The 19,587-nt window shown below is 42.6% G+C and overlaps 6 protein-coding genes across 12 annotated transcripts; 4 read left to right on the top strand and 2 right to left on the bottom strand.

Moving 5' to 3' along the window:
• Positions 1–1,250: 1,250 nt before the first annotated feature.
• Positions 1,251–7,499, top strand: LOC108563697 (carboxypeptidase D). 7 transcript variants are annotated; one of them, XR_001891107.1, is made up of 11 exons: positions 1,256–1,329; positions 4,764–5,100; positions 5,161–5,294; positions 5,572–5,896; positions 5,989–6,018; positions 6,099–6,238; positions 6,288–6,443; positions 6,501–6,677; positions 6,739–6,831; positions 6,984–7,194; positions 7,284–7,374. XR_001891107.1 is itself a non-coding variant. In XM_017922448.1 (10 exons), exons 2-10 carry the CDS (start codon positions 4,812–4,814, stop codon positions 7,437–7,439), a joined length of 1,509 nt encoding a protein of 502 aa, XP_017777937.1. In that variant the 5' UTR covers positions 1,251–1,329; positions 4,784–4,811; the 3' UTR covers positions 7,440–7,499. The 7 variants fall into 7 exon arrangements, 5 of the variants coding, with proteins under 5 accessions (XP_017777937.1, XP_017777934.1, XP_017777939.1 ...); XR_001891106.1 differs by having other exon boundaries at positions 6,739–6,840; XM_017922448.1 differs by lacking the exon at positions 6,984–7,194 and having other exon boundaries at positions 1,251–1,329; positions 4,784–5,100; positions 6,739–6,840; positions 7,284–7,499.
• Positions 7,500–7,843: 344 nt separating this feature from the next.
• Positions 7,844–11,968, bottom strand: LOC108563694 (replication factor C subunit 5). Its single transcript, XM_017922442.1, has 8 exons — positions 11,602–11,968; positions 11,465–11,529; positions 11,276–11,403; positions 11,052–11,214; positions 8,535–8,694; positions 8,276–8,487; positions 8,138–8,215; positions 7,844–8,065 (listed from the first exon to the last, which is right to left on the bottom strand). Exons 1-8 carry the CDS (start codon positions 11,661–11,663, stop codon positions 7,911–7,913), a joined length of 1,023 nt encoding a protein of 340 aa, XP_017777931.1. The 5' UTR covers positions 11,664–11,968; the 3' UTR covers positions 7,844–7,910.
• Positions 8,867–10,924, bottom strand: LOC108563695 (ras-related protein Rab-28-like). Its single transcript, XM_017922443.1, has 4 exons — positions 10,698–10,924; positions 9,593–9,802; positions 9,340–9,525; positions 8,867–9,281 (listed from the first exon to the last, which is right to left on the bottom strand). The coding sequence occupies exons 2-4, from the start codon at positions 9,692–9,694 to the stop codon at positions 8,874–8,876; spliced, it is 696 nt and encodes a 231-aa protein (XP_017777932.1). The 5' UTR covers positions 9,695–9,802; positions 10,698–10,924; the 3' UTR covers positions 8,867–8,873.
• Positions 9,884–10,621, top strand: LOC108563696 (neurophysin 1-like). Its single transcript, XM_017922444.1, has 3 exons — positions 9,884–10,062; positions 10,128–10,335; positions 10,451–10,621. Exons 1-3 carry the CDS (start codon positions 9,907–9,909, stop codon positions 10,540–10,542), a joined length of 456 nt encoding a protein of 151 aa, XP_017777933.1. The 5' UTR covers positions 9,884–9,906; the 3' UTR covers positions 10,543–10,621.
• A 203-nt stretch (positions 11,969–12,171) lies between the features above and the next one.
• Positions 12,172–15,810, top strand: LOC108563693 (protein HID1). The gene is made up of 14 exons (XM_017922441.1): positions 12,172–12,369; positions 12,456–12,669; positions 12,731–12,936; positions 12,995–13,194; positions 13,253–13,469; positions 13,526–13,723; positions 13,775–13,865; positions 13,918–14,148; positions 14,205–14,369; positions 14,431–14,837; positions 14,901–15,008; positions 15,068–15,231; positions 15,290–15,448; positions 15,510–15,810. The coding sequence occupies exons 1-14, from the start codon at positions 12,304–12,306 to the stop codon at positions 15,571–15,573; spliced, it is 2,490 nt and encodes an 829-aa protein (XP_017777930.1). The 5' UTR covers positions 12,172–12,303; the 3' UTR covers positions 15,574–15,810.
• Positions 15,811–16,780: 970 nt separating this feature from the next.
• LOC108563692 lies at positions 16,781–18,001 on the top strand. Its single transcript, XM_017922440.1, has 2 exons — positions 16,781–17,726; positions 17,801–18,001. Exons 1-2 carry the CDS (start codon positions 17,577–17,579, stop codon positions 17,996–17,998), a joined length of 348 nt encoding a protein of 115 aa, XP_017777929.1. The 5' UTR covers positions 16,781–17,576; the 3' UTR covers positions 17,999–18,001.
• The last annotated feature ends 1,586 nt before the right edge of the window (positions 18,002–19,587 follow it).

Here is a 19,587-nt window from a genome sequence, read left to right as displayed (position 1 = left end):
TATGCATCTTTTGCAATCATTCTATCTATTATAGTTTTCGAGAAAATCAATGAAATGTAAAAACACTCTTTTTTGAGCTTTTTTAAACTTTGAACACGAATTACAGCCAAACGGCTAAAACCACAGTAATATATCGATACATGCTAGATTCTTTAGTACTTTCCCCAAACACTCAGCTTTCATATGCATCTTTTGGTCATCTCTATTATGATTCTTTATAATTATAGTTTAAATCGAGTAAAATCAATGAAATGTAAAACACTCCTTTTTCGAGCATTTTTTAAATTTTGAACTCGAATTACAGCCAAACGGCTAAAACCACAGTAATATATCGATACTTGCTAGAATCCCCAAATATTGTCCAGGTGCTAATTAAAGGTATATCATCTTTGTTTCGAAGATGCTAACCAGGTATCATTTCAAGCGCAACACATAGCCTCTGAATTGATGCAAGACCGTACGCATTTACCTGCTCGAGGTAGCACCTGTTTAACACAGAAAATGCACACGGATCGAATCAAGTTTATCTTTTACATTTTATTAGGAGAAAGTTAGTGTCCTGTATGGAGTGGAAACGCGTTTCGGCAGATGTCGCTCGATGTACTCGCTCATTTGAATTACGTAAAATTCGAAAATTGCTAACACGTGCATCACTCATTCAATACTATTATTATTGTTATTTGCAATTAAATAGAGCGTTCGTCCTCGACAAACTCTTTGATGTTGTAATTCCAGTGAGAGGAGCATATTTAGTATTTTGATTCGCGTGCATCTGTTAAAACGGATAGCGGTCATCTTATTTAGCCATCCGATGAATGGGAACGAGATAGAAGAAGGAGGAGGTGGAGGGACGAAATTCGGAGATGCAACGAGGAGAGAAGTGCCGTTCTTTTTGTTGTCATCTGTTATACATACATCTTTTGGCCACCGCCACGAAATTTACCGTAAGCCAATTTAGTAGTAGTGGTAGTAATAGTTCTGATACAATTTCATTGTTCGTATAGCTGGAGGCGGTGTGGAGAGCTGCAGCAGCAATCAACAAAAAAGAAAAAAAGGAAAAAAAAGAGGTGGAGGTCGAAGAAGTGGTTTTTGTTGTGGAGGTGGAGGAATTAGGTCTAGAATTCGTCCGCCGCAACGGTACTCTCTTCCTCGACATCATCCTCATCATCATCAACGATCGTGTTGGTGTAGTCGTGAAGCGCAACACGAAAATATCCAGTGGTCAGTAGAGTAAGGAGCCTTCGAGCGGACACTTCGCTCCTCATCTCCTTCTCGTTGATGTCAATGAGAACTACCAGCATCGTTCGTTGAGATATAACAAATCCAGAGGTGAGATTATTTTCCATTTATCATTAATACATTTATTATTATTTTTGTATTTTTTTCAATTGATTATAAATTGAAATTGCAAAAAAATGTAAGTCATTAATCAAGTTTGCTATAATATGCATTTCCTCTACACAGCCACCAACATAAATCCAACTCTGATTTGAATAATGGGACAAATTAATGAATGACGTGTTAATTTATTCGGATCTGAATTAATTGGGTTATTTTCTTTCTTTCATTTCCCATTCTCTTTGTTGGTTTACAGTTTAATTCGGTGTTTTCGTTGTACGGTTTTTTTTCCGTTTTCGGTCGCGCGCGAGCCTTTGAAGTTGTTCCAATCGAAACGGTTATTCATTTTTGTCGTCTACTATACGTGAATGCAAATCCAAAAACGAAACTGTTTATTATAATCGTTATTGTAATGCCATTGAGCGAATAGAGTCAAAATTATGTAATAGACGAATAAAAATTTGACATTGTTATCTGTCAAGTTGACGTTCAATTATATCATTGACAATTATGTCAAGTTGACTTTGCGTTTCTCAAAATTATCAATATCGCTTTGGGAAAAATGTCATTAATAGAACTGGAAATGACATATTAATTGGTGGTAATTCTGAGTTATTTTTCATTAGTCAATGCAGCAAGACTATTTTCTTTACTATCGTCGGAGGGAATTTCTACATTTGTCATTGTTTTGTTTCGTTGGTCGGTTATCAGGTGGTTTCCTCTGACACTTTGCCCTCCCTGACAGTTGTCGCTATTCTCTTTTGTTTATGTTTACGTTCCGTGTCGTTGCGGTTTGCGTGAGTATGCGTGTTGGGAAAATTTGTGAAATTTGCTCATGCCGCCTCGTGCACACACACACACACACACACACGAGAAGGACGGAAGGAGGAAGGTCTTCTCCTCCTCTTCTCATTTTCCTCCTTGTTTCCTCAAGACTTGGCCAAGTTCGCGTCTCTCATTCACGTCTCGCCTGCCTTCCACAGTGCAAGTGTGTGACGAAGAGATAGAACTAAACTTTTGCATCCAGTCGAATTCGACAACGAAATACGGTAATTTAACACACACACACATTATTTATTTCTCAATTGCTGTATTTATTCGGTCTTTTCTCTTTTGCGTGCGTTTATCGTTTATCAGCCGCAGCTAATTAACTAACTTTCACATTCTCCGTGACACTTTGCGTGCCGTAATCTTCCATTTCTTGTTGTTGTTATATTTTCATTATTAATTATTACAATTACCTGTTTGTATTCATCATTTGTACATTTTTTTGGGAATCTGCTCTTTCCGCTCAATTTAACACGATGAACTAAATTTGATCACAATTTCGGGGCTTTTTCTCGTTTTTTTTTTTGTTAATTTTTTTGTTACATTACGTAATGTAATGTGGAAGAGAGGATGTTTGAATAACGGTTGGTGTTGGTTGGTGATTCAGTAGATTCGCATTTAATGAAATTTCCCATTGCTAATATATTTAATCGCATTAGATTCGAAGGTAAACACACAGATTGATAATTGATTTCATTATATTATGCCTTTGTTTATGCACACTTTCCAAGGTCTTGCCAGATATTTCTGCTAATACACATCTATCTTTGACTATAGCACTTTTTATATTTCATCAATTTCATAAATTATTTTGTTGTGTCTTTGTTAAAGTCCGAACTTTGAAATTTCGTTGATACTAAATGCTTTAATATCAAGGTTTAATATAATTTCCTTTATTCATTACAACATATTTATGAAATATTCATTAGGTCTCGTTCCACATTAATGCATTTATTTATGAATAATTTAATAACAAATCACTTGTTTTTACCGCATTACAAAATGTCAATGTCAATAATCTTCTCTATTAGTATAATTAATATTGTATAGTATATACTTTTCTTTTTTTAAATTTAAATCTTAAATAAGTGTTATTGGAGTATTTGGTATTTGTTTTTGAAAGGCGACGAATTATCACCGTGCGCGATTATTATTATTGTAATTAGTCGAGCGTGCCGCGAACTGATTTCAATTGTCGTTTGTTGTTACGGCGACGGAATGCTGTTGTGGGCGTCTTCGTTTGTTTTCTGCATTTGTTTTGAATTGAAACAAAACGCAAAAAAAAAAACGTATCGATACTTTGATTATTTTAGCAATCCGTTTCTGTGTTACAACTTTAAATGCTCGTTTCGTTGCTCAATTTCCAGTTGATTGCACGTTTTTAAATCGTCGTTTATATCAATTTGATGAAAAGTTATGAAACGGAATTTCTAAGTTTAATATTTCTTTAATTGATTTGTTGTTGTTTCTATGGATATTTGTGTCATTAACGCAACAATTTCATTTGTTTTATATATATATACTAAATGCACTAAATATAGCGTAAGAAGAGTAAACAAACGAATAAGAAAGTTCCTCCTGTCTAAGTGGCGTGAAAATGTCGATGTTTATGACGACTAATTGGAACACCACAACTGTCAGCTTTTCTACTTTTTTTTTCTTTGTCTCGTTTCACGATTTTCTTTCTATCTTCAATTCCATCATCATCATCTTCAGCATTATCACCTCTCTTGCGCGATTTTCTTTTCTGTTCGCCTCTGCTTACTTTTGCTCGCACCTATTTAGTAGAGCACCGCGACTGCATTGCTTGACCGGTTCTTCTCTACATTTGCTGCGATCCAAACGAAATTATACATATTTTTGAGATTACGTTTCCAGTTATTAAGTGTTATTAACATTATTAATTTGAATCGTTATCCTCTGATATGTTGTGTTATTGATAAATGTGTTAATGAGTCTATGTGTTTTCAATTTCTTCCTGCGTTGTTCGAAACGCGTCGTTTTTATCTTTCCCCATTCCCCCCAGTCAGCTCGCTGATGCTATTTCTATAAATGTATATCGGTGAAGGGCTCGGATCCTCCTGATAGTCTAGGAGTCCTTGGAGGCGGCGGTGGAAGGTGGTCGAAGGAGAGAAAGAGGAGGCGGCGGTAATGCGACGTGCGGCGGCCAAGCCGAGCCACCTGACCCAATGACCCTGATTCTCTCTCTCTAGGCCAAGGTCCGAGACCTTCTTTCGTTTTCCCGCGGCGCGCGTTACGTAACACACCAATAACTGTAAATAACGAATTTAATCGCAACAACTTCTTCTCTTCACCTACGCGCAACTTCAGACGAATTAATAATCAAAATGTACTTTCTTCCAGTCGAAATTATGTATGATGTTTCTCTTCTCCTATCTTCTGCATTCCGGCAAAACCCGCTCGTCTGTGGGGGGAAAACCGATGACATTAAATTCTTTTTTTCCCCCGCAGCTTGTTCCACTCTGTCCGCATGACTACTACTATATAAACCAGTTCCGTTGCTTCTTTCTCTCTCTCTCCATCTCACGAACTCAATGTTTCCGTCTCGTCCGAGAGAAAATTTAATTTGAATGCAGTTTTATTTGTTTGGACACAGACGACAGCAGCAGCAGCTTGCAGCGAAGATGATCTTCGCGTGGGTGCTTTTGGCGGCGACGTCGCTCGCCTTCGCCGACGAACAGGCTGGAGTGCAATTCAGTTTGGGCGCCAGCGTCGCTTCATCGCCTTCCGGTTCCGGTTCGGACATTTCGTTCCGAGATGATCCGGAACAGAGGACTTATCAGAACGTCGAGGAGCCCTACACCCTCGACTTCAACTACCACAACTACGACCAGATGACCACCTTCTTGCGCCAGACCAGCGCCAAGTTCCCATCGTTGACCGCCCTTTATTCCATAGGAAAATCCGTGCAAGGTAATCAATAGTGATTCAATTATTCTCTTGATTGATTAATTTATTTGTTTCTTGTTGTAGGACGCGATCTGTGGGTGATGGTCGTCTCCGCATCTCCGTACGAACACATGATCGGAAAGCCGGATGTGAAGTACATAGGCAACATCCACGGTAACGAGGCCGTGAGCAGGGAGCTCCTGCTTCACTTGATCCATGTAAGTGCGAATCCCTCGGCTCTCGGTGATATTATAACCGTTCTCATGGGTGGCGTACGGAGTCTATTTTTGCACTGAATCGATCAATCATCAAAACGAATCCGCCGAAAACGGAAACGATCTACCCTACCATCTCCGATTTCCGAACCTCCTTGTACTGATTCTCGCCACCCGCTCCAATTACCGCAGGTCCCATTTGGGGATCTTTCCAAAAAAAGAATATGTATCTACTTTCATCCTTTGATTATTAATATATTTATATGCATGTCCTCTATAGTATCTGATAACCGGATACAGCACGGATCCATATGTTCGTTGGCTGCTGGAGAACACCAGGATCCACATAATGCCGTCGATGAATCCGGACGGATTCGAGGTGTCGAAGGAGGGCGCGTGCGAGGGCGGTCAAGGGCGCTACAACGCGCTCGGATTCGATCTGAACCGGAACTTCCCCGACTATTTCAAGCAGAACAACCGCCGTACCCAGCCGGAGACGAAGGCCGTCAAAGAATGGGTGTCGAAGATTCAATTCGTACTCTCCGGAAGTCTGCACGGAGGCGCACTCGTCGCCAGCTACCCCTTCGACAACACCCCCAACTCCCGTAAGCTTGCCCACCTTTCGTATCTCTATCTATAACTCTTTTCGACTTTATTGATGATGAATTTCTCCTTCTTTGAAATGCTGCTGCAAAAGGTATTTGCAGGTCTTCGGCCTTGTGCTCGCGTAAGATACTCATCGAAATTACTAAACTTGATTTCATTATATCTGTATGCATTCGCTTTAATCTGTCGGGTACTTTTCAGTGTTCCAAAGTTATGCTTCGGCGCCGTCTCTGACCCCCGACGATGACGTCTTCAAGCATCTCTCGCTGACGTACTCCACGAACCACGCAAAGATGAGTAAAGGCGTCGCGTGCAAACCGTCCGCTTCCGGATTCCAAAGGGTAAAGTATTATTACGTTGAAAATGCATTATTACAATTTTATAATCCAGGGTATTACTAACGGCGCTGCCTGGTATCCGTTGACCGGTGGCATGCAAGATTACAACTACGTCTGGTACGGATGCATGGAGGTGACCCTGGAGATCTCGTGCTGCAAATTCCCGTCGGCTCGCGAATTGCCCAGATATTGGGAGGATAACAAATTGGTGAGCAATCGATTCCGCCCTACGTTTATAAACCGCTGACGTATCGCTTCGTTTTAGGCACTGATCAAGTTCTTGGCGGAGGCGCACCGCGGTGTGCACGGTTTCGTCATGGACGAGAACGGCAACCCGATCGAGAAGGCCGCACTCAAGATCAAGACTCGCGACGCTGGCTTCAAGAGTACCAAGTACGGAGAGTTCTGGAGGATTCTGCTTCCGGGAGTGTACAAACTTGAGGTAATAAGCGCACACACTTATATATATATTGATTAAATTACTATTAATTGTCTCGTTGTAGGTTTACGCCGATGGTTATGTACCTAGGGAGGTCGAGTTCATGGTCGTGGCCGAACACCCGACCCTTCTGAACGTCACCATGCATCCTGCCAAGGTAGGTTCGGTAAGTCAAACATGAAATCATCCAGCTCTTTTCTGGTGGTAGCGAGGAATGCAGAGAAAAACTAGTGTATATATATATATTTATATGTTTTTATTGCTGTCGTGGGTGTGTTTGTACAATATGGGGTTTATTATTTCTTCCAGTTCGGCCAACAGTTTAACCGCCCCGTGACTTCACCCTCTCTTAGTATGCTTCCAAAACCCGAACAAAACAAAAACCCCGCCGATAACGCCGACATTACCTTCCCCGAGGATTAAACCAATCCAACACCAACACCACCACCACCTTCTTCTGTTGTATATATTCTACCTCAAAAAACAAACAAACAAATAACAAAAAAAAACGAACTATCCCGTAAGTCACGTTACTACTATTTACTAATTACTATATTCTCATATACAATCTTGCCGCGTAATACTGACATGCAATTATGTGTTTATCAGAGGAAGGACGGGCCCTTCTATAGGCCGGGCGGTCTTCCGCAGCAGCCGCTCTACCATCACGGCCCCGTCTCTCAGCAGCAGCAGGCACAGGAATCCGGTCTCTTCTCGTCGATATCCAGCGGATTCAACAACCTCGTCACCAATATCTTTGGATAAACAAACACCACCACTACCTATCTACCAACACCTCGTTTCTAACAACAAACAAAAAAAAAACAGACTGATGAAATACAAACAAAAATGTTAAATGAAAAGAAAAGAAAAACCACCCATTCCTCCCATCCCGTCCTCTCCTCGCGATCGTCTTATTTATTATCAACTAAAATCCTCCATCTCCTCCTACCAATTAATTTATTTTATTAAGAGAGAACAAGAAATATATATGTAAGAAGGACCATCAAAAACAAAAACAAATATATATATATATTGATAAGGCTTTAACAAATGAAATATATTGTAAGGTATTCAAAAACGATTATTCTTTTCTATTCCATTCACAACAACAACAACAATCACCCATCCCACGCATTCCGAACATAAATTAATGTTGTTTTTTTTTCTAATATTTATTATGAATATATCAAATGGTACAACGGTTACAAAAACAGGAACAGATTATTGTGATTATTAGATGTCGGTTGGTGGGACGATCGATTTGCCCCTCTGCAACGCCGAAATGAAGGCGGTCAACTGCATGTGCTCGTTGCTTCCTGCCGCCAAACGGAACTCGATTTCGGCCATCGCCTCCCACAGCTCGATCAGAAAATCGAACGGAAATTCGACTGAAACATTTATATATTACCATTACTCTATTGCTGTTACCACACAAAAAAACAACAACAACAACTACTTACTTCTGTAGATGTATTTGAGCGCCTCCGACAATATATCTTGTAGAGCGAATCCCTTTACGGTTTGCATTTCTCTGATCTCTGCAAAAGTTTAAAGACGAGTTGAAAACATGATTAATTACGAAGTCACGTTATGTTTACTTTCGTAGCTTGTCTTAAAGTCTTTGCTGAGTATCGTCTCGATAACGTATTGAATGTCCGCAGGTCTCGGGTGTCCGACGCAGAGGTACACGTTCTCCTCGGTGATCTTGTCGTAACTCATGGAGGTGCTCTGCAGTACGTTGAGTGCCTTTCGCAGATCTCCCTTCGACAACTGCACGATCGAATCCATGCCCAGATGATGCACGTCCAACCTCCAAGTGACGTTGTTATTAAGTACAAACGAAGAGTGAAAACTTACTTTTCCATTTCTGCGACCATGTGGATGACTGGCGCCATGTCCAGATTGGGCACCGGGCCAAACCTGAACCTGGTGCAACGTGACTGCAGCGCCGGGATTATCTTGCTCAGGTAATTGCAGATTATGCAGAAGCGCACGTTCTCCGTGTACTTTTCAATAACTGCAAAACGACGAAAAAATATAATAATACTTCGTATCTATTTGTAATATATACGAAAATCTAACTGAGAGTAGTCAGTAGTAATAGGATAAATTGATAATCATTTATTTGAAAGAAAGACTACAAATTGTACTATTTTACAAACATATTGATTATATATATTTTTTTAGGGAAATGGATTATTGAATGCAACAGACTGAGGATTTTGTATGATGCACGTGCCCGATCTTCCTCTTGACGTTCTCCGGTGGTGATGGTACGAGCTCCACCTTGAGCACGGCCTGATGCTGCTCCTTCTGCGTCTTCGTCAAGGGCGGCAGACCCAAATGACGAGAGATTAGATCGACGATGCAGGCGTCCACTGATTCACCGGTCTTGGCAGATGCCAGGAGACTTATCAGGTTGTGATCGGCGACGAATTGATTGGTCTTATCGAGGCGTACGGCCCTCTGGTGCTCCAGGTCGCACTTGTTGCCGATGACGGCGAAAAAGGGAGCCGACTCCAATAAGCCGAGCACGATGGCCAACCAGTTGCTCATGTAATCGAAACTCGTTGGATTCGTTATGTCGTAGACGAGGATGATCATCTGAAACGGACGAATTTAGCGATTCGATAGTAGTAATTGACGCATTATTTATTGTTACGTCTGCGTTGAAGAGATACTTGTCGATCATGGAACCGCGAAGCTCGAGGCCTCCGACGTCGGTCAGCTTCAGCGTAACTTCCTTCCTGCCTGGAAGCGAGATTCGCTTCATGTAGAAGTCGGCGCCCACCGTCGCTACGTACTGTCTGGAGAACTCGTCGTAGCACAATCTCCTAATCAGACTGGTCTAGGACAGAGCAATTCGACACGAAAATTATCAAATCAGCGAGAGTGAAGTGCGCGCTAATCCGCACCTTGCCGACGCTCGGCTCGCCCACGAAAGCCACTCTGATCTCCTTGGCTGCGGTCGGGGCGGCGGCCGTCGCGACGTCCTCGTCCGCCTCCGAATCAGACATTTCCGCGACGCTCCGTTTCCATTAGGGCGAACACCGCGCCAAAAGATTTACATGAAAATGGGCAACACCAGCAGCAGCCACAAAACCGCTAATCCGCACGGCCCCACTCTGGAACACAAAAGGGCAACTCAAGATGCATATTTCATGCGACAGACGTCTCTCCAACACACACGCTCGGTTTCGGTATAAAAAGACTTGCACCCCAACCGAACATGCACAGTCCTCCTTCAACGATGTTCATCCTCAAGTCGTCTGCCCTTCTGCTCGTCCTCGCCGTCGTCTTCGTCGGACTCTGCGACTCCTGCCTCATCACCAACTGCCCCCGCGGCGGAAAGCGAGCCATGCAGGACAACACTCAAATCAAACCGGTAAGAGTAATAAATGCAAGATCTTCCACTAGTCTAATTCCTCTCTTTCTCTTTCTTCATTCCAGTGCATCACGTGCGGACCTGGTAGATCTGGGCAATGTTTCGGACCGGGCATCTGCTGCGGCCCCTTCGGCTGCCTCCTCGGCACCCAGGAAACCGTCAAATGCCAGCGCGAGGGATTCTTCCATGGCAGAGAACCCTGCATCGCAGGATCCGCTCCCTGCAGGAAGAACACCGGTCGCTGCGCCGCAGAAGGACTTTGTTGTTCCCAAGGTATAATAATACAACTACTATTACTACTACACCTCCGACTGACTCATAGATTACACCATCCAATGATGATTTGAAATTACATTGCTGATCTTTGGTACTTTTCTGATTTTCGCAGAGTCTTGTCACAGCGACAAGTCTTGCACCATCGGCGAAGCCATTTTCAGCGACTTTTACAACCTGATGAATTCCGAGTACGCCGAGAATTAAATTCCAACGATGCTAAATGAAACAACAACAACAACAACACCGCCACAGCCACCGCCGTCGCTCAATACTTATAATAATATATACTCAAATGAAAGAAAGTACGATTAAAATAACCAAATTATAATAATATTTATAACTCACTGTGTTGCACTCACCTCACCTACGTTCCTCTCTTCTCTGAACTGAACTTTTCACATTTCACCCCACCTCCACTCATACCACTTTAGTCCCACGGCAATAATTTTAATATCGATTAGTTCCATTATTCATGGAATATTATGAAAGATGTTTCGCATCTCGAATAACAACGATACCGATACCGCACGTGTGAGATGTACTACGACCTCGCGCCACCTGTATGGATCGGTCTCTGTAAGCGCACCAGGAGGCAATGTTGTGTTTGCGAGTCGCCCGGGCAACAAAAATCAATCAATCAATTCGGTAACAGACCACGCCTCCATCGATCCACCCATTTGTCCGCATTCGCCAATCATGTCGATGGTACTTACTCCTTCGCAGCGCATTCTGTGCGTCCATGGTCATCGCGTCGGCTTCATCCAATACGATCAGTTTGAAGCCGGATTTGAAGATGGTCCTGGTGCTGGCGAACGTTAAAATTTGCCCCCGAACAATGCCGATACCTCGATCATCCGACGCATTCAATTCTAGAACCTACATTTGTTTATATAATCCATTCAATAATAATACAAATAATGCAACAGTTTTTACTTACCATTGAATTGAACTGTGCAGGTGTGTATAGTTTTCTGGCGCAGGCGAGGATTAAGCTAGTTTTTCCTGTGCCTGGTGGACCATAGAATAACAGATGCGGTAGTTGCCCTTCATCTATGAACTTCTTCACTAAAAAAAAAACTTATTTGCTCAGTCTCAATCTCAAAGTAATAAAGTCACAAAGACTTACGAGTAGTGACAATGTCATCCAAATTGTAGAAATCCTCTAGGGTGTTTGGTCTGTACTTCTCCACCCTAAAAATCAAGACAGTGTAAACAAAAGAAACGCATAAACAATCAACTACAACTATTGTTATTTTCAATTACCATGGTAAATTAGGTCTATTCTCATCATAGCTCATACTCTTCCAGGAGTTAACCACAGCCATCTTTATATCTCACAATTAATACTTGATACACTTAAAGATGATGATGTACACTATTAATAACAATAATACGTCTATATCACATGTATACGGCGAGGAACGATTTGGATCGGATTTGAGGTTACAGAAACAAATGCAATTGAATATTTTACCGCCAAATATTGCGCGCCCTAGTTACCAAACAATTGTATAAGTATTTAACTGCAGCGTTTCTTCTAACGACCAATTCAAATTTTGTACTATGTTAACTTAAAATTAATAATTAATTTGTCTATTTATATTCAATTTGTTTGCAGGGATAAATGGAAATGTATCGGAGCGCGCGCGACTGGTTGCCTACAATAAAAATTTATGTTTCAAGTGAACGTGTAAGTATTATTTGTTGCTCATTCATTCTCAATTTTCAATCAATATTGAATGATTTAATCACGAATATCGATTTTTCAGTGGTCGTCGTGAGTAATAACGTCAATTAATTGGCAACTTCACATTGTTGACTTGTCATCAGCTGCAGCTGTCACATTGACGTTTCATGTGTTGACGGCGGTGGCGGTGACTTTCTCGCTCTGTTTGTTGTTGTGTGTTTTCACTGTGAACTGGTAAATTCGGTGTTGTTTGAAGACAACGAGAAGAAGAGTTCGCCATGGGCAACGTCGACACGAAGCTGAATTTCCGCAAGGCGGTTATTCAACTGACAACGAAAACCGAGGTCAGTGCATCGCATCAGATTCAATAGGAATCCAATTGGAACGAGATAATAATTGTGTAAAGCGTGTTAATCTTCCCTCCTTTTAGCCAATCGACGCAAGTGACGATTCGTTCTGGGAGCAGTTCTGGTCGGAGAACGTGAACAATGTGCAGGACATATTCACGCTGGTGCCTGCCACTGAGATTCGGAGCCTCAGGGAGGAGGCCCCCTCGAATCTGGCCACACTCTGCTACAAGGCTGTCGAGAAATTGGTCAAGGCTGTGGACAACAGCTGCAGAACTCAGCATGAACAGCAAACTGGTGATGATTACTTTTGCTTTCCAATTTGATTAAATAAATTATTAATTTTGTTTGTTTTCAGTATTGAACTGCATACGACTGCTGACGCGGATTTTACCTTACATCTTCGAGGATTCTGAATGGAAAGGCTTCTTCTGGTCGTCGCTGCCGGCGCAGAGCGAGAACGAAGACGATTCCATCCCTTTGGCGCAATCGCTGCTGAACGCTATCTGTGATCTTCTATTCTGTCCAGATTTTACCGTCATTAATAGTAGGAAAAGCGGACCGGTAATTTGTTTGCATTCTCTTGCAAATTGTATATTTTATTAAAATTAATTAATTGCAGGACAAGGCTGAAGATTTGAACGCCATCGACAGTTGCGAGTACATATGGGAGGCGGGCGTGGGATTTGCCCATTCGCCGCAAAGGCATCCGCTCCTGGATTCGCACAGGACCGAACTACTAAAGTTGCTGCTCACTTGTTTCAGCGAGACCATGTACAATCCGCCCGTGGATATCTCGCAGAGCCCAAACAAATGGATTGCGTGAGTGTTATAATGATCTATTTGAATTGCAATTTGATTGCGTTCCCTCTGAGTTTAGTTACTTGACTTCGGCGGAGAACCGACATGCTCTTCCGATGTTCACATCATTGCTGAACACCGTCTGCGCTTACGATCCTGTGGGTCTGGGAGTGCCGTACAACCATTTGATCTTCAACGATTCCCTCGAGCCGTTGGTCGAGGCGGCATTGCAGATTCTCATCGTCACCTTGGACCACGATACGAGCACCTGCAACCCGCTCGAGCCTGGCGATGAGGTATACAATTGATATTCATAAAAATATATATATTAATCTCGTTCGTTCGTACGTAGCACAATTCACCAGATAATCTGTTCATCAACTATCTGTCGAGGATTCATCGCGATGAGGACTTCCAGTTCATATTGCTTGGAATCACGAGACTGCTGAACAATCCTCTGGTGCAAACGTATTTACCGAATTCCACGAAGAAGGTGCATTTTCACCAGGAGCTTCTGGTATTCTTTTGGAAACTTTGCGACTACAACAAGGTAATATTTGCATTATCCTTTTGTGATTCAAAGTAATATATTTTTTTTTAGAAATTCTTGTACTACGTCCTGAAAAGTAGCGACGTCCTCGAAATTCTAGTACCGATTCTCTATCACTTGAACGATTCCAGAGCCGATCAATGTAAGTCCTATTTGAAAGAATACGTGTAATATTATATTATGTTTTATTTTAGCTCGCGTCGGTTTGATGCATATTGGAGTGTTCATTCTGCTGCTGCTTTCCGGTGAGAGGAACTTTGGCGTTCGTCTCAACAAACCCTACACAGCTACCATTCCTATGGACATTCCCGTTTTTACCGGCACTCACGCCGACCTCTTGATCATCGTCTTTCACAAGATCATCACGACCGGTCATCAGAGACTGCAACCGCTTTTCGACTGCCTTCTCACCATCCTCGTCAACGGTACGATTAGTTACACAATTTTACCTGAATTTGCAATCGATCTAAATTATTTACAGTTTCTCCCTATTTGAAGACGTTGTCGATGGTGGCGAGCACAAAGTTGTTGCATCTCTTGGAGGCATTCAGCACACCGTGGTTCCTGTTCTCTTCGCCTACAAACCATCACCTGGTGTTCTTCTTGCTGGAGATTTTCAACAACATAATCCAATATCAATTTGATGGTGGGAACAACAACTAATTAGTTTGCACAATTATCCAACATTAATTTAATTTATTTTCCAGGCAATTCGAATCTTGTGTATACGATTATCCGAAAGCGACAGGTGTTCCATTGCCTGGCCAATCTACCGTGCGATTATTCGGCTATAACGAGGAGTCTGAATAAGCGATCGAAGACGCCGCGTCCGCTGTCGCAAGCGACGAGCACCGAGAACGTCGCCGAATTGCCTATGGAGGGTTCGCACCCGGCGTTGCCCGCAGAACCGGGCACCCTGAAGGCGACTCTTCCGGACACTCCGGGCATCATCCAGATGACGGAACGAGAAAGCGCCCATCCGGCCTATCAGCAGATAGACCAGCACCACATCACCAATGGCATGGCAACTGTGAATATCAATTCTCCGCCCCAGAACACCGGTTTACCCAATGAGGCCGGAGACGCGTCCGCTGCCGCCTCCGACGACTCCAGAGTAAGTCATCATCTCTATGCAACAACATGCACTTACTAATCATCATCAACACTACTTTCCTAGCCCGCTCCGTCTAGTTCCCCGCAGCCTCAGACGAAGTTGACCGAAGATTTGCCGAAGGAAGAGATGAAACCCGAATCGCCGATCATTCCCAAGCAAACTGTGAACACGGTTAGTTAGTGTACGTCGACAAGTATTAATTCATCGAATTTACATGTTGCTTTATGCAGAAAAATAGTTTACGCGTAATTCCTGCCGACGAGAACAATCCGAGCGGACTGTGGGTGCCAACCGCCGAATGGGTACATTCCTGGAAGTCCAAGTTGCCGTTGCAGACGATCATGAGATTGCTGCAAGTGCTCGTGCCGCAGGTCGAGAAGATCTGCATCGACAAGTAAGTTACCACTCTTATTACTCTATTCAATTTTCTCTGATACACGTTTCTATCCTAGGGGTTTGACTGATGAGAGCGAGATCCTCAAATTTCTGCAGCACGGAACCTTGGTGGGTTTGCTACCGGTTCCGCATCCGATCTTAATCAGGAAATATCAGGCGAACACCGGCACCACGACTTGGTTCCGAACGTACATGTGGGGCGTCATATATTTGAGGTATCATTTGCAGTATATCACACGAAATGAAAGATATTCACTGAGATTGTTTTAATTTTAGGAATATGGATCCACCGGTGTGGTACGATACAGACGTGAAGCTCTTCGAAATCCAAAGGGTCTGAATAGCAATTTTTCGCATCTCTACTATCAAATTGGACGCAAAAAAGGGGATTCTATTTTCCCTTGCCGAGCGTCTTCAGGCTTAACGTACTTCTCTATAATGTTGTTTTTGTTCTTTCCTTTTTGTTTTTAACTATTTGTGATTATTTCTTTCCTATTCTATTCTATTAGTGTAGTTTGTTTTCTTGATGTAATTGAACGGCACTCTACGTATCCTTAAAACAACAAACAAACAAACAGAAAGACTGCTTCGCGACGAATGATTGACGCATTCCTTAGTATTAACGTGCAATTGATGTGTGCAATAGGTCGTTGTGTAATATTGGGTCTAAAAGAAAACATTAATTTAATTGCCGGCTAGCGAAAACATGTTTTCGCTTCAACAATTTCTTTTCCTATTATATTCGATTCTGCAGGCACAATTTTCTCTAAACGATATATAAACAAACAACAAAAAAATAATATATATTTAACATATTTAATATTTACTACTTGAACGTGTAAAGATCAAAAAATAATATTATGATGATTATAATATAAATAAATATTTATTGTAATTTAACCCATCGACGACGATTACGATTACAACTATTATATTCTCATTGCCCTTAAATTTCCTAACTTCTCACATTTCTCTATACTATGCAATTGTAGTGCTTTGTTGATGGTAGGTTTGCCTAACAGTTTGATTGATTTTCAAAAAAAAAAGTTATTAGTAGAAAGTATGCAGTTCCTTCCTTATTAATGAATTTTATTTTTTTTAGTATTAAAACTGGCTGCGGATTTCGTCAATGAATTTATTTTTGCTGCTGTTAATTTCCTCGTATTTAAAAAAAGAAAGGTTGAAGAAATCGCTCAATTTTGGTATTTTGTTCATCGTTTGCGGATTGCTGACGATTTGACCTCCTGCACCAACTTCTTGTTGTACCACTGTTGCAGAGCGACGTAGGCGACGCTGACCGTCAGATGGAAGCGGACGAGCAGTGAAAGGCCGTAGGTGATGAGGGTGCACCAGAGCAGTCTGCTCGGTGCGCTCATCAGTCTGACGGCCCTGAACAGTTTGCCGATGTCGACGAACTGGATCTGATACATGCTCCAAAAGGACACCACCACCCATGGCATCACGTAACTGGGATTACTCTGAAATTGTAAACTCACAACATTTATTACCATCTATCTATTTGCATCTGAATATCTCTCACCTCTTTCAGCCCCTTTCCGAGCAGGAGCGTGGCGATCAGCATTAGGATGACGTTCAGGAATGTCACGGAGACCAAGACGCCTATGGAACGAACAGGTGAGCGTCATTTCGATGCGCTTTTGTCAGTCAATCAGTTTGTTTGTTTATTGCGAGTGGCATTTCGTCAGTTCGTTTGTTTGTTTGTTGGAGGTGGTGCCTCTCGAAATTGTCGATCGTGATGTTAAGGTATGTTGCATGCAATACCTGTATTGTTTTTGCTCATCTCGACGTTGAAGGAGACGAGCAGCGATCCGATCGTCCACATTATCGCGCTCAGAGCGTTGTACTCCTCGGAGCGGCGTCCTTCGCTGCTGCCGTCGCCGTACATCGAGCTCGGATCCTTCACCAAAACGCAACTTACTGAACTCATTTTTGATTGATTCCGTTCTCTTTGTTTTTCTTTTCTTTTATAATTTTGCCCGATTCACGACGACGACGACGACGACGACGATGGCCACGAAGGATAGGGAAGGGAAGGAAAAAGGGGACACACTAAACCGGAAACGTTTTGGACGTCAAAAAAATACAAACATTTGAAGCGACGCGCCATTCCAAGGCCATGTTGAATTACGTTTTCTTCAAGAGCTGCCACCATCGGAGCAGGTGGATAGCAAACGTTTGCAGGTGGAATGTTTTCAACATATCTGCAACTTATGCGGCCATCCTTGGTGTCCTAGGAGTGGTAGGAGCGCATATTACTATATAATTGCGTTGATGTTTCTGAATTAATTGCAGATTCTAAGCCTGTACCAGATAATTCAGATCATGGTGTGCGGACCGAAGCTGCCGTGCAACCTGCTGACCACGCTGAAATCTACGAGACTCATCGGCAGCGGTACGGAGCGCGACCTGAGACTCATCAGCCTGGTGCTTTCGATGGAGTATTACATGCTGCTGGTCGTCGGGACGGTGCTGGTGAGTAACACTTTCACCTATTTCCTTACCGACGGCGACTCGTTAATTTCTGATGATCTGCTGACACTGTAAAGAGAAACGGTGTCTTCTTCCTGCCGTGGTTGATCTTCTACTCGATCGTCATTTGCCTGGAGTTCCTGCTGTTCGTGTCGCGCTCCTGCTCGGACGGCATCATCATCAGAAAGCAGTCGGCCGTACTCGCCATCTTCGTCGTCTACAATTGGCTGGCAATCTTCTGCGCCTTTCTCCATATCAACGGCGGCCACTGTTGAATTAAATCATGCCATTGCTGATTGTGTTGGCTTTGTAAATTGTATTTCTTTTATTGTTTTAAAAGGGTGTCACAATATTCGTCGCTGACGGCACCGTTGAGGCAAAAGGAGTTCAACGTCTGCCGCACGATGGAACGGGCCGTGTCGTTGGGGCCGGCGCGTCGCAGATTCGCCAAAACGTCTCCAAAGTAAGCGTGGCACGGCGTCTTCGTCTCCATGTGGAGACCGTCCTCGTCGATGTTTACGACTCCAGTTGGCAATTCTTGGAACGCCCGCACGTTGCTCTCGACGAAGATGTCCGGACCCCAGAGGGCCGGCATCAGGTTGTGCACCTTGATTCCGCCGGTCGAGTTGCTGCGCGCGTTTTTGATCGCGTCTCCCGCCGGTAATTTGAAACTGACACCGCCGTATTCCCACAGCATTAGCGCTCGAGCAGCGAATTCCACCAGCTCCCCGTTTAGCCGTTTCCAATACGAGAATAACGGCGAAAACGTAAAGAATTCCTGCATCGATTCTTTGCGCAACGATATTACGGGGTAGCGGTTGAGAAGTGCGTGAAGGCTCTCAACACGCGCCACCTTTTTCTGCGTCAAATTAACAGCGTTTACCGGATCCAAATGCAACCTCCTCAGCTTGTCCTTCCGTCCCACGTTTATGTTCATCTCGGCTCCAGTTATAACAGCACGTTTCTTCCTCACAATTACCACTTCCGATATGTTCTTCAAAACTATAAGATCAATGTTCATACTTGGATAGTTCTTTGCGATCTCTTCCACAGCTTCCAGCTGATGCTTGTGCCATTTTCCGCTGTGCACCAGGTATATCTTTGTGAGTGTCACGTTGTAGTCGTAATTCAGACAGCGCGGCCTGAGATGATGTCTCGAAGACACGGTCACACCAATTAGCATTATGAATAACACGAAAAACATCAGCACGAAGATGAACGCTGACAACCAGAAGCTCGAGACGTGACCTACAGACAAATATTTATCATCTTCACAGCTTCAAATTCTAAATGTATTTTTGTATCAGTAACTAACCTGGCCATTGCGTGAACACGTTACTTGCCCCTTCAGAGATCCTGCTGTATCTGTTCCGATCGAACAAAAAGTTTCTATTCTTATGTTGCTGTGACTTGTTGCTGCCGTTGTTATTGCTATCGTCCAAAAACAGCAGTAACAGCGGCAGATTTTCTTCGGATTTCTCTTCGGATGGAATCATATTCTTAATTGCATCTCCAAAATTATCATTATCAATTCCCTATTTTCGATTAAACGGATGGGGAAAAGAAGGAAAGGGTTGTGTAAAGTGCAAAATTAAAACATAAAAATAATAAAGATGACACGTGACTCAGACGTGCTTTGATTCTTTTCTAAATAAATTCTGAAATGACAAATAATAAGTCGATATTACTACAAAAATGTATTTTATTTTATCAAAATAATAATAATACAAGTATAAAATATTATAATTACATAATATTGGCAAATGTGTCTTAAGGGCTAAAATGAGAATAAATAAGATACTACGTTTTTCTTCTCTTCACTTCTTCGTCGAAATATTTACAAAAGTTTAATCGTAACCGCAAC

This window comes from Nicrophorus vespilloides, unplaced genomic scaffold, assembly GCF_001412225.1.
Source record: "Nicrophorus vespilloides isolate i.1.1-1 unplaced genomic scaffold, Nicve_v1.0, whole genome shotgun sequence".
In the NCBI taxonomy this organism is placed as follows: Eukaryota; Metazoa; Arthropoda; class Insecta; order Coleoptera; family Silphidae; genus Nicrophorus; species Nicrophorus vespilloides.
Note: the sequence above shows the minus strand (reverse complement) of the source record. Positions and strands in the feature narration are given on the sequence as shown.

What these genes read in the sequence shown, in the direction of transcription:
- LOC108563697 (XM_017922448.1), top strand. Translation starts at nt 4,812, where the DNA reads ATGATCTTCGCGTGGGTGCTTTTGGCGGCGACGTCGCTCGCCTTCGCC. An exon ending in GTCTTCGGCCTTGTGCTCGC is followed by an intron (nt 6,019 to 6,098) that starts GTAAGATACTCA and finishes GGTACTTTTCAG; the next exon opens with TGTTCCAAAGTTATGCTTCG. An exon ending in ATTGGGAGGATAACAAATTG is followed by an intron (nt 6,444 to 6,500) that starts GTGAGCAATCGA and finishes GCTTCGTTTTAG; the next exon opens with GCACTGATCAAGTTCTTGGC.
- LOC108563695 (XM_017922443.1), bottom strand. Translation starts at nt 9,694, where the DNA reads ATGTCTGATTCGGAGGCGGACGAGGACGTCGCGACGGCCGCCGCCCCG. An exon ending in GCGAGCCGAGCGTCGGCAAG is followed by an intron (nt 9,526 to 9,592) that starts GTGCGGATTAGC and finishes GCTCTGTCCTAG; the next exon opens with ACCAGTCTGATTAGGAGATT. An exon ending in AGTATCTCTTCAACGCAGAC is followed by an intron (nt 9,282 to 9,339) that starts GTAACAATAAAT and finishes CGTCCGTTTCAG; the next exon opens with ATGATCATCCTCGTCTACGA.
- LOC108563696 (XM_017922444.1), top strand. Translation starts at nt 9,907, where the DNA reads ATGCACAGTCCTCCTTCAACGATGTTCATCCTCAAGTCGTCTGCCCTT. An exon ending in ACAACACTCAAATCAAACCG is followed by an intron (nt 10,063 to 10,127) that starts GTAAGAGTAATA and finishes TCTTCATTCCAG; the next exon opens with TGCATCACGTGCGGACCTGG. An exon ending in AGGACTTTGTTGTTCCCAAG is followed by an intron (nt 10,336 to 10,450) that starts GTATAATAATAC and finishes TGATTTTCGCAG; the next exon opens with AGTCTTGTCACAGCGACAAG.
- LOC108563694 (XM_017922442.1), bottom strand. Translation starts at nt 11,663, where the DNA reads ATGGCTGTGGTTAACTCCTGGAAGAGTATGAGCTATGATGAGAATAGA. An exon ending in CTGCACAGTTCAATTCAATG is followed by an intron (nt 11,215 to 11,275) that starts GTAAGTAAAAAC and finishes AAACAAATGTAG; the next exon opens with GTTCTAGAATTGAATGCGTC. An exon ending in ACAGAATGCGCTGCGAAGGA is followed by an intron (nt 8,695 to 11,051) that starts GTAAGTACCATC and finishes GTCGTTTTGCAG; the next exon opens with TTATTGAAAAGTACACGGAG.
- LOC108563693 (XM_017922441.1), top strand. Translation starts at nt 12,304, where the DNA reads ATGGGCAACGTCGACACGAAGCTGAATTTCCGCAAGGCGGTTATTCAA. An exon ending in AACTTTGCGACTACAACAAG is followed by an intron (nt 13,724 to 13,774) that starts GTAATATTTGCA and finishes ATTTTTTTTTAG; the next exon opens with AAATTCTTGTACTACGTCCT. An exon ending in TGGGGCGTCATATATTTGAG is followed by an intron (nt 15,449 to 15,509) that starts GTATCATTTGCA and finishes TTTTAATTTTAG; the next exon opens with GAATATGGATCCACCGGTGT.
- LOC108563692 (XM_017922440.1), top strand. Translation starts at nt 17,577, where the DNA reads ATGGTGTGCGGACCGAAGCTGCCGTGCAACCTGCTGACCACGCTGAAA. An exon ending in TGGTCGTCGGGACGGTGCTG is followed by an intron (nt 17,727 to 17,800) that starts GTGAGTAACACT and finishes GACACTGTAAAG; the next exon opens with AGAAACGGTGTCTTCTTCCT.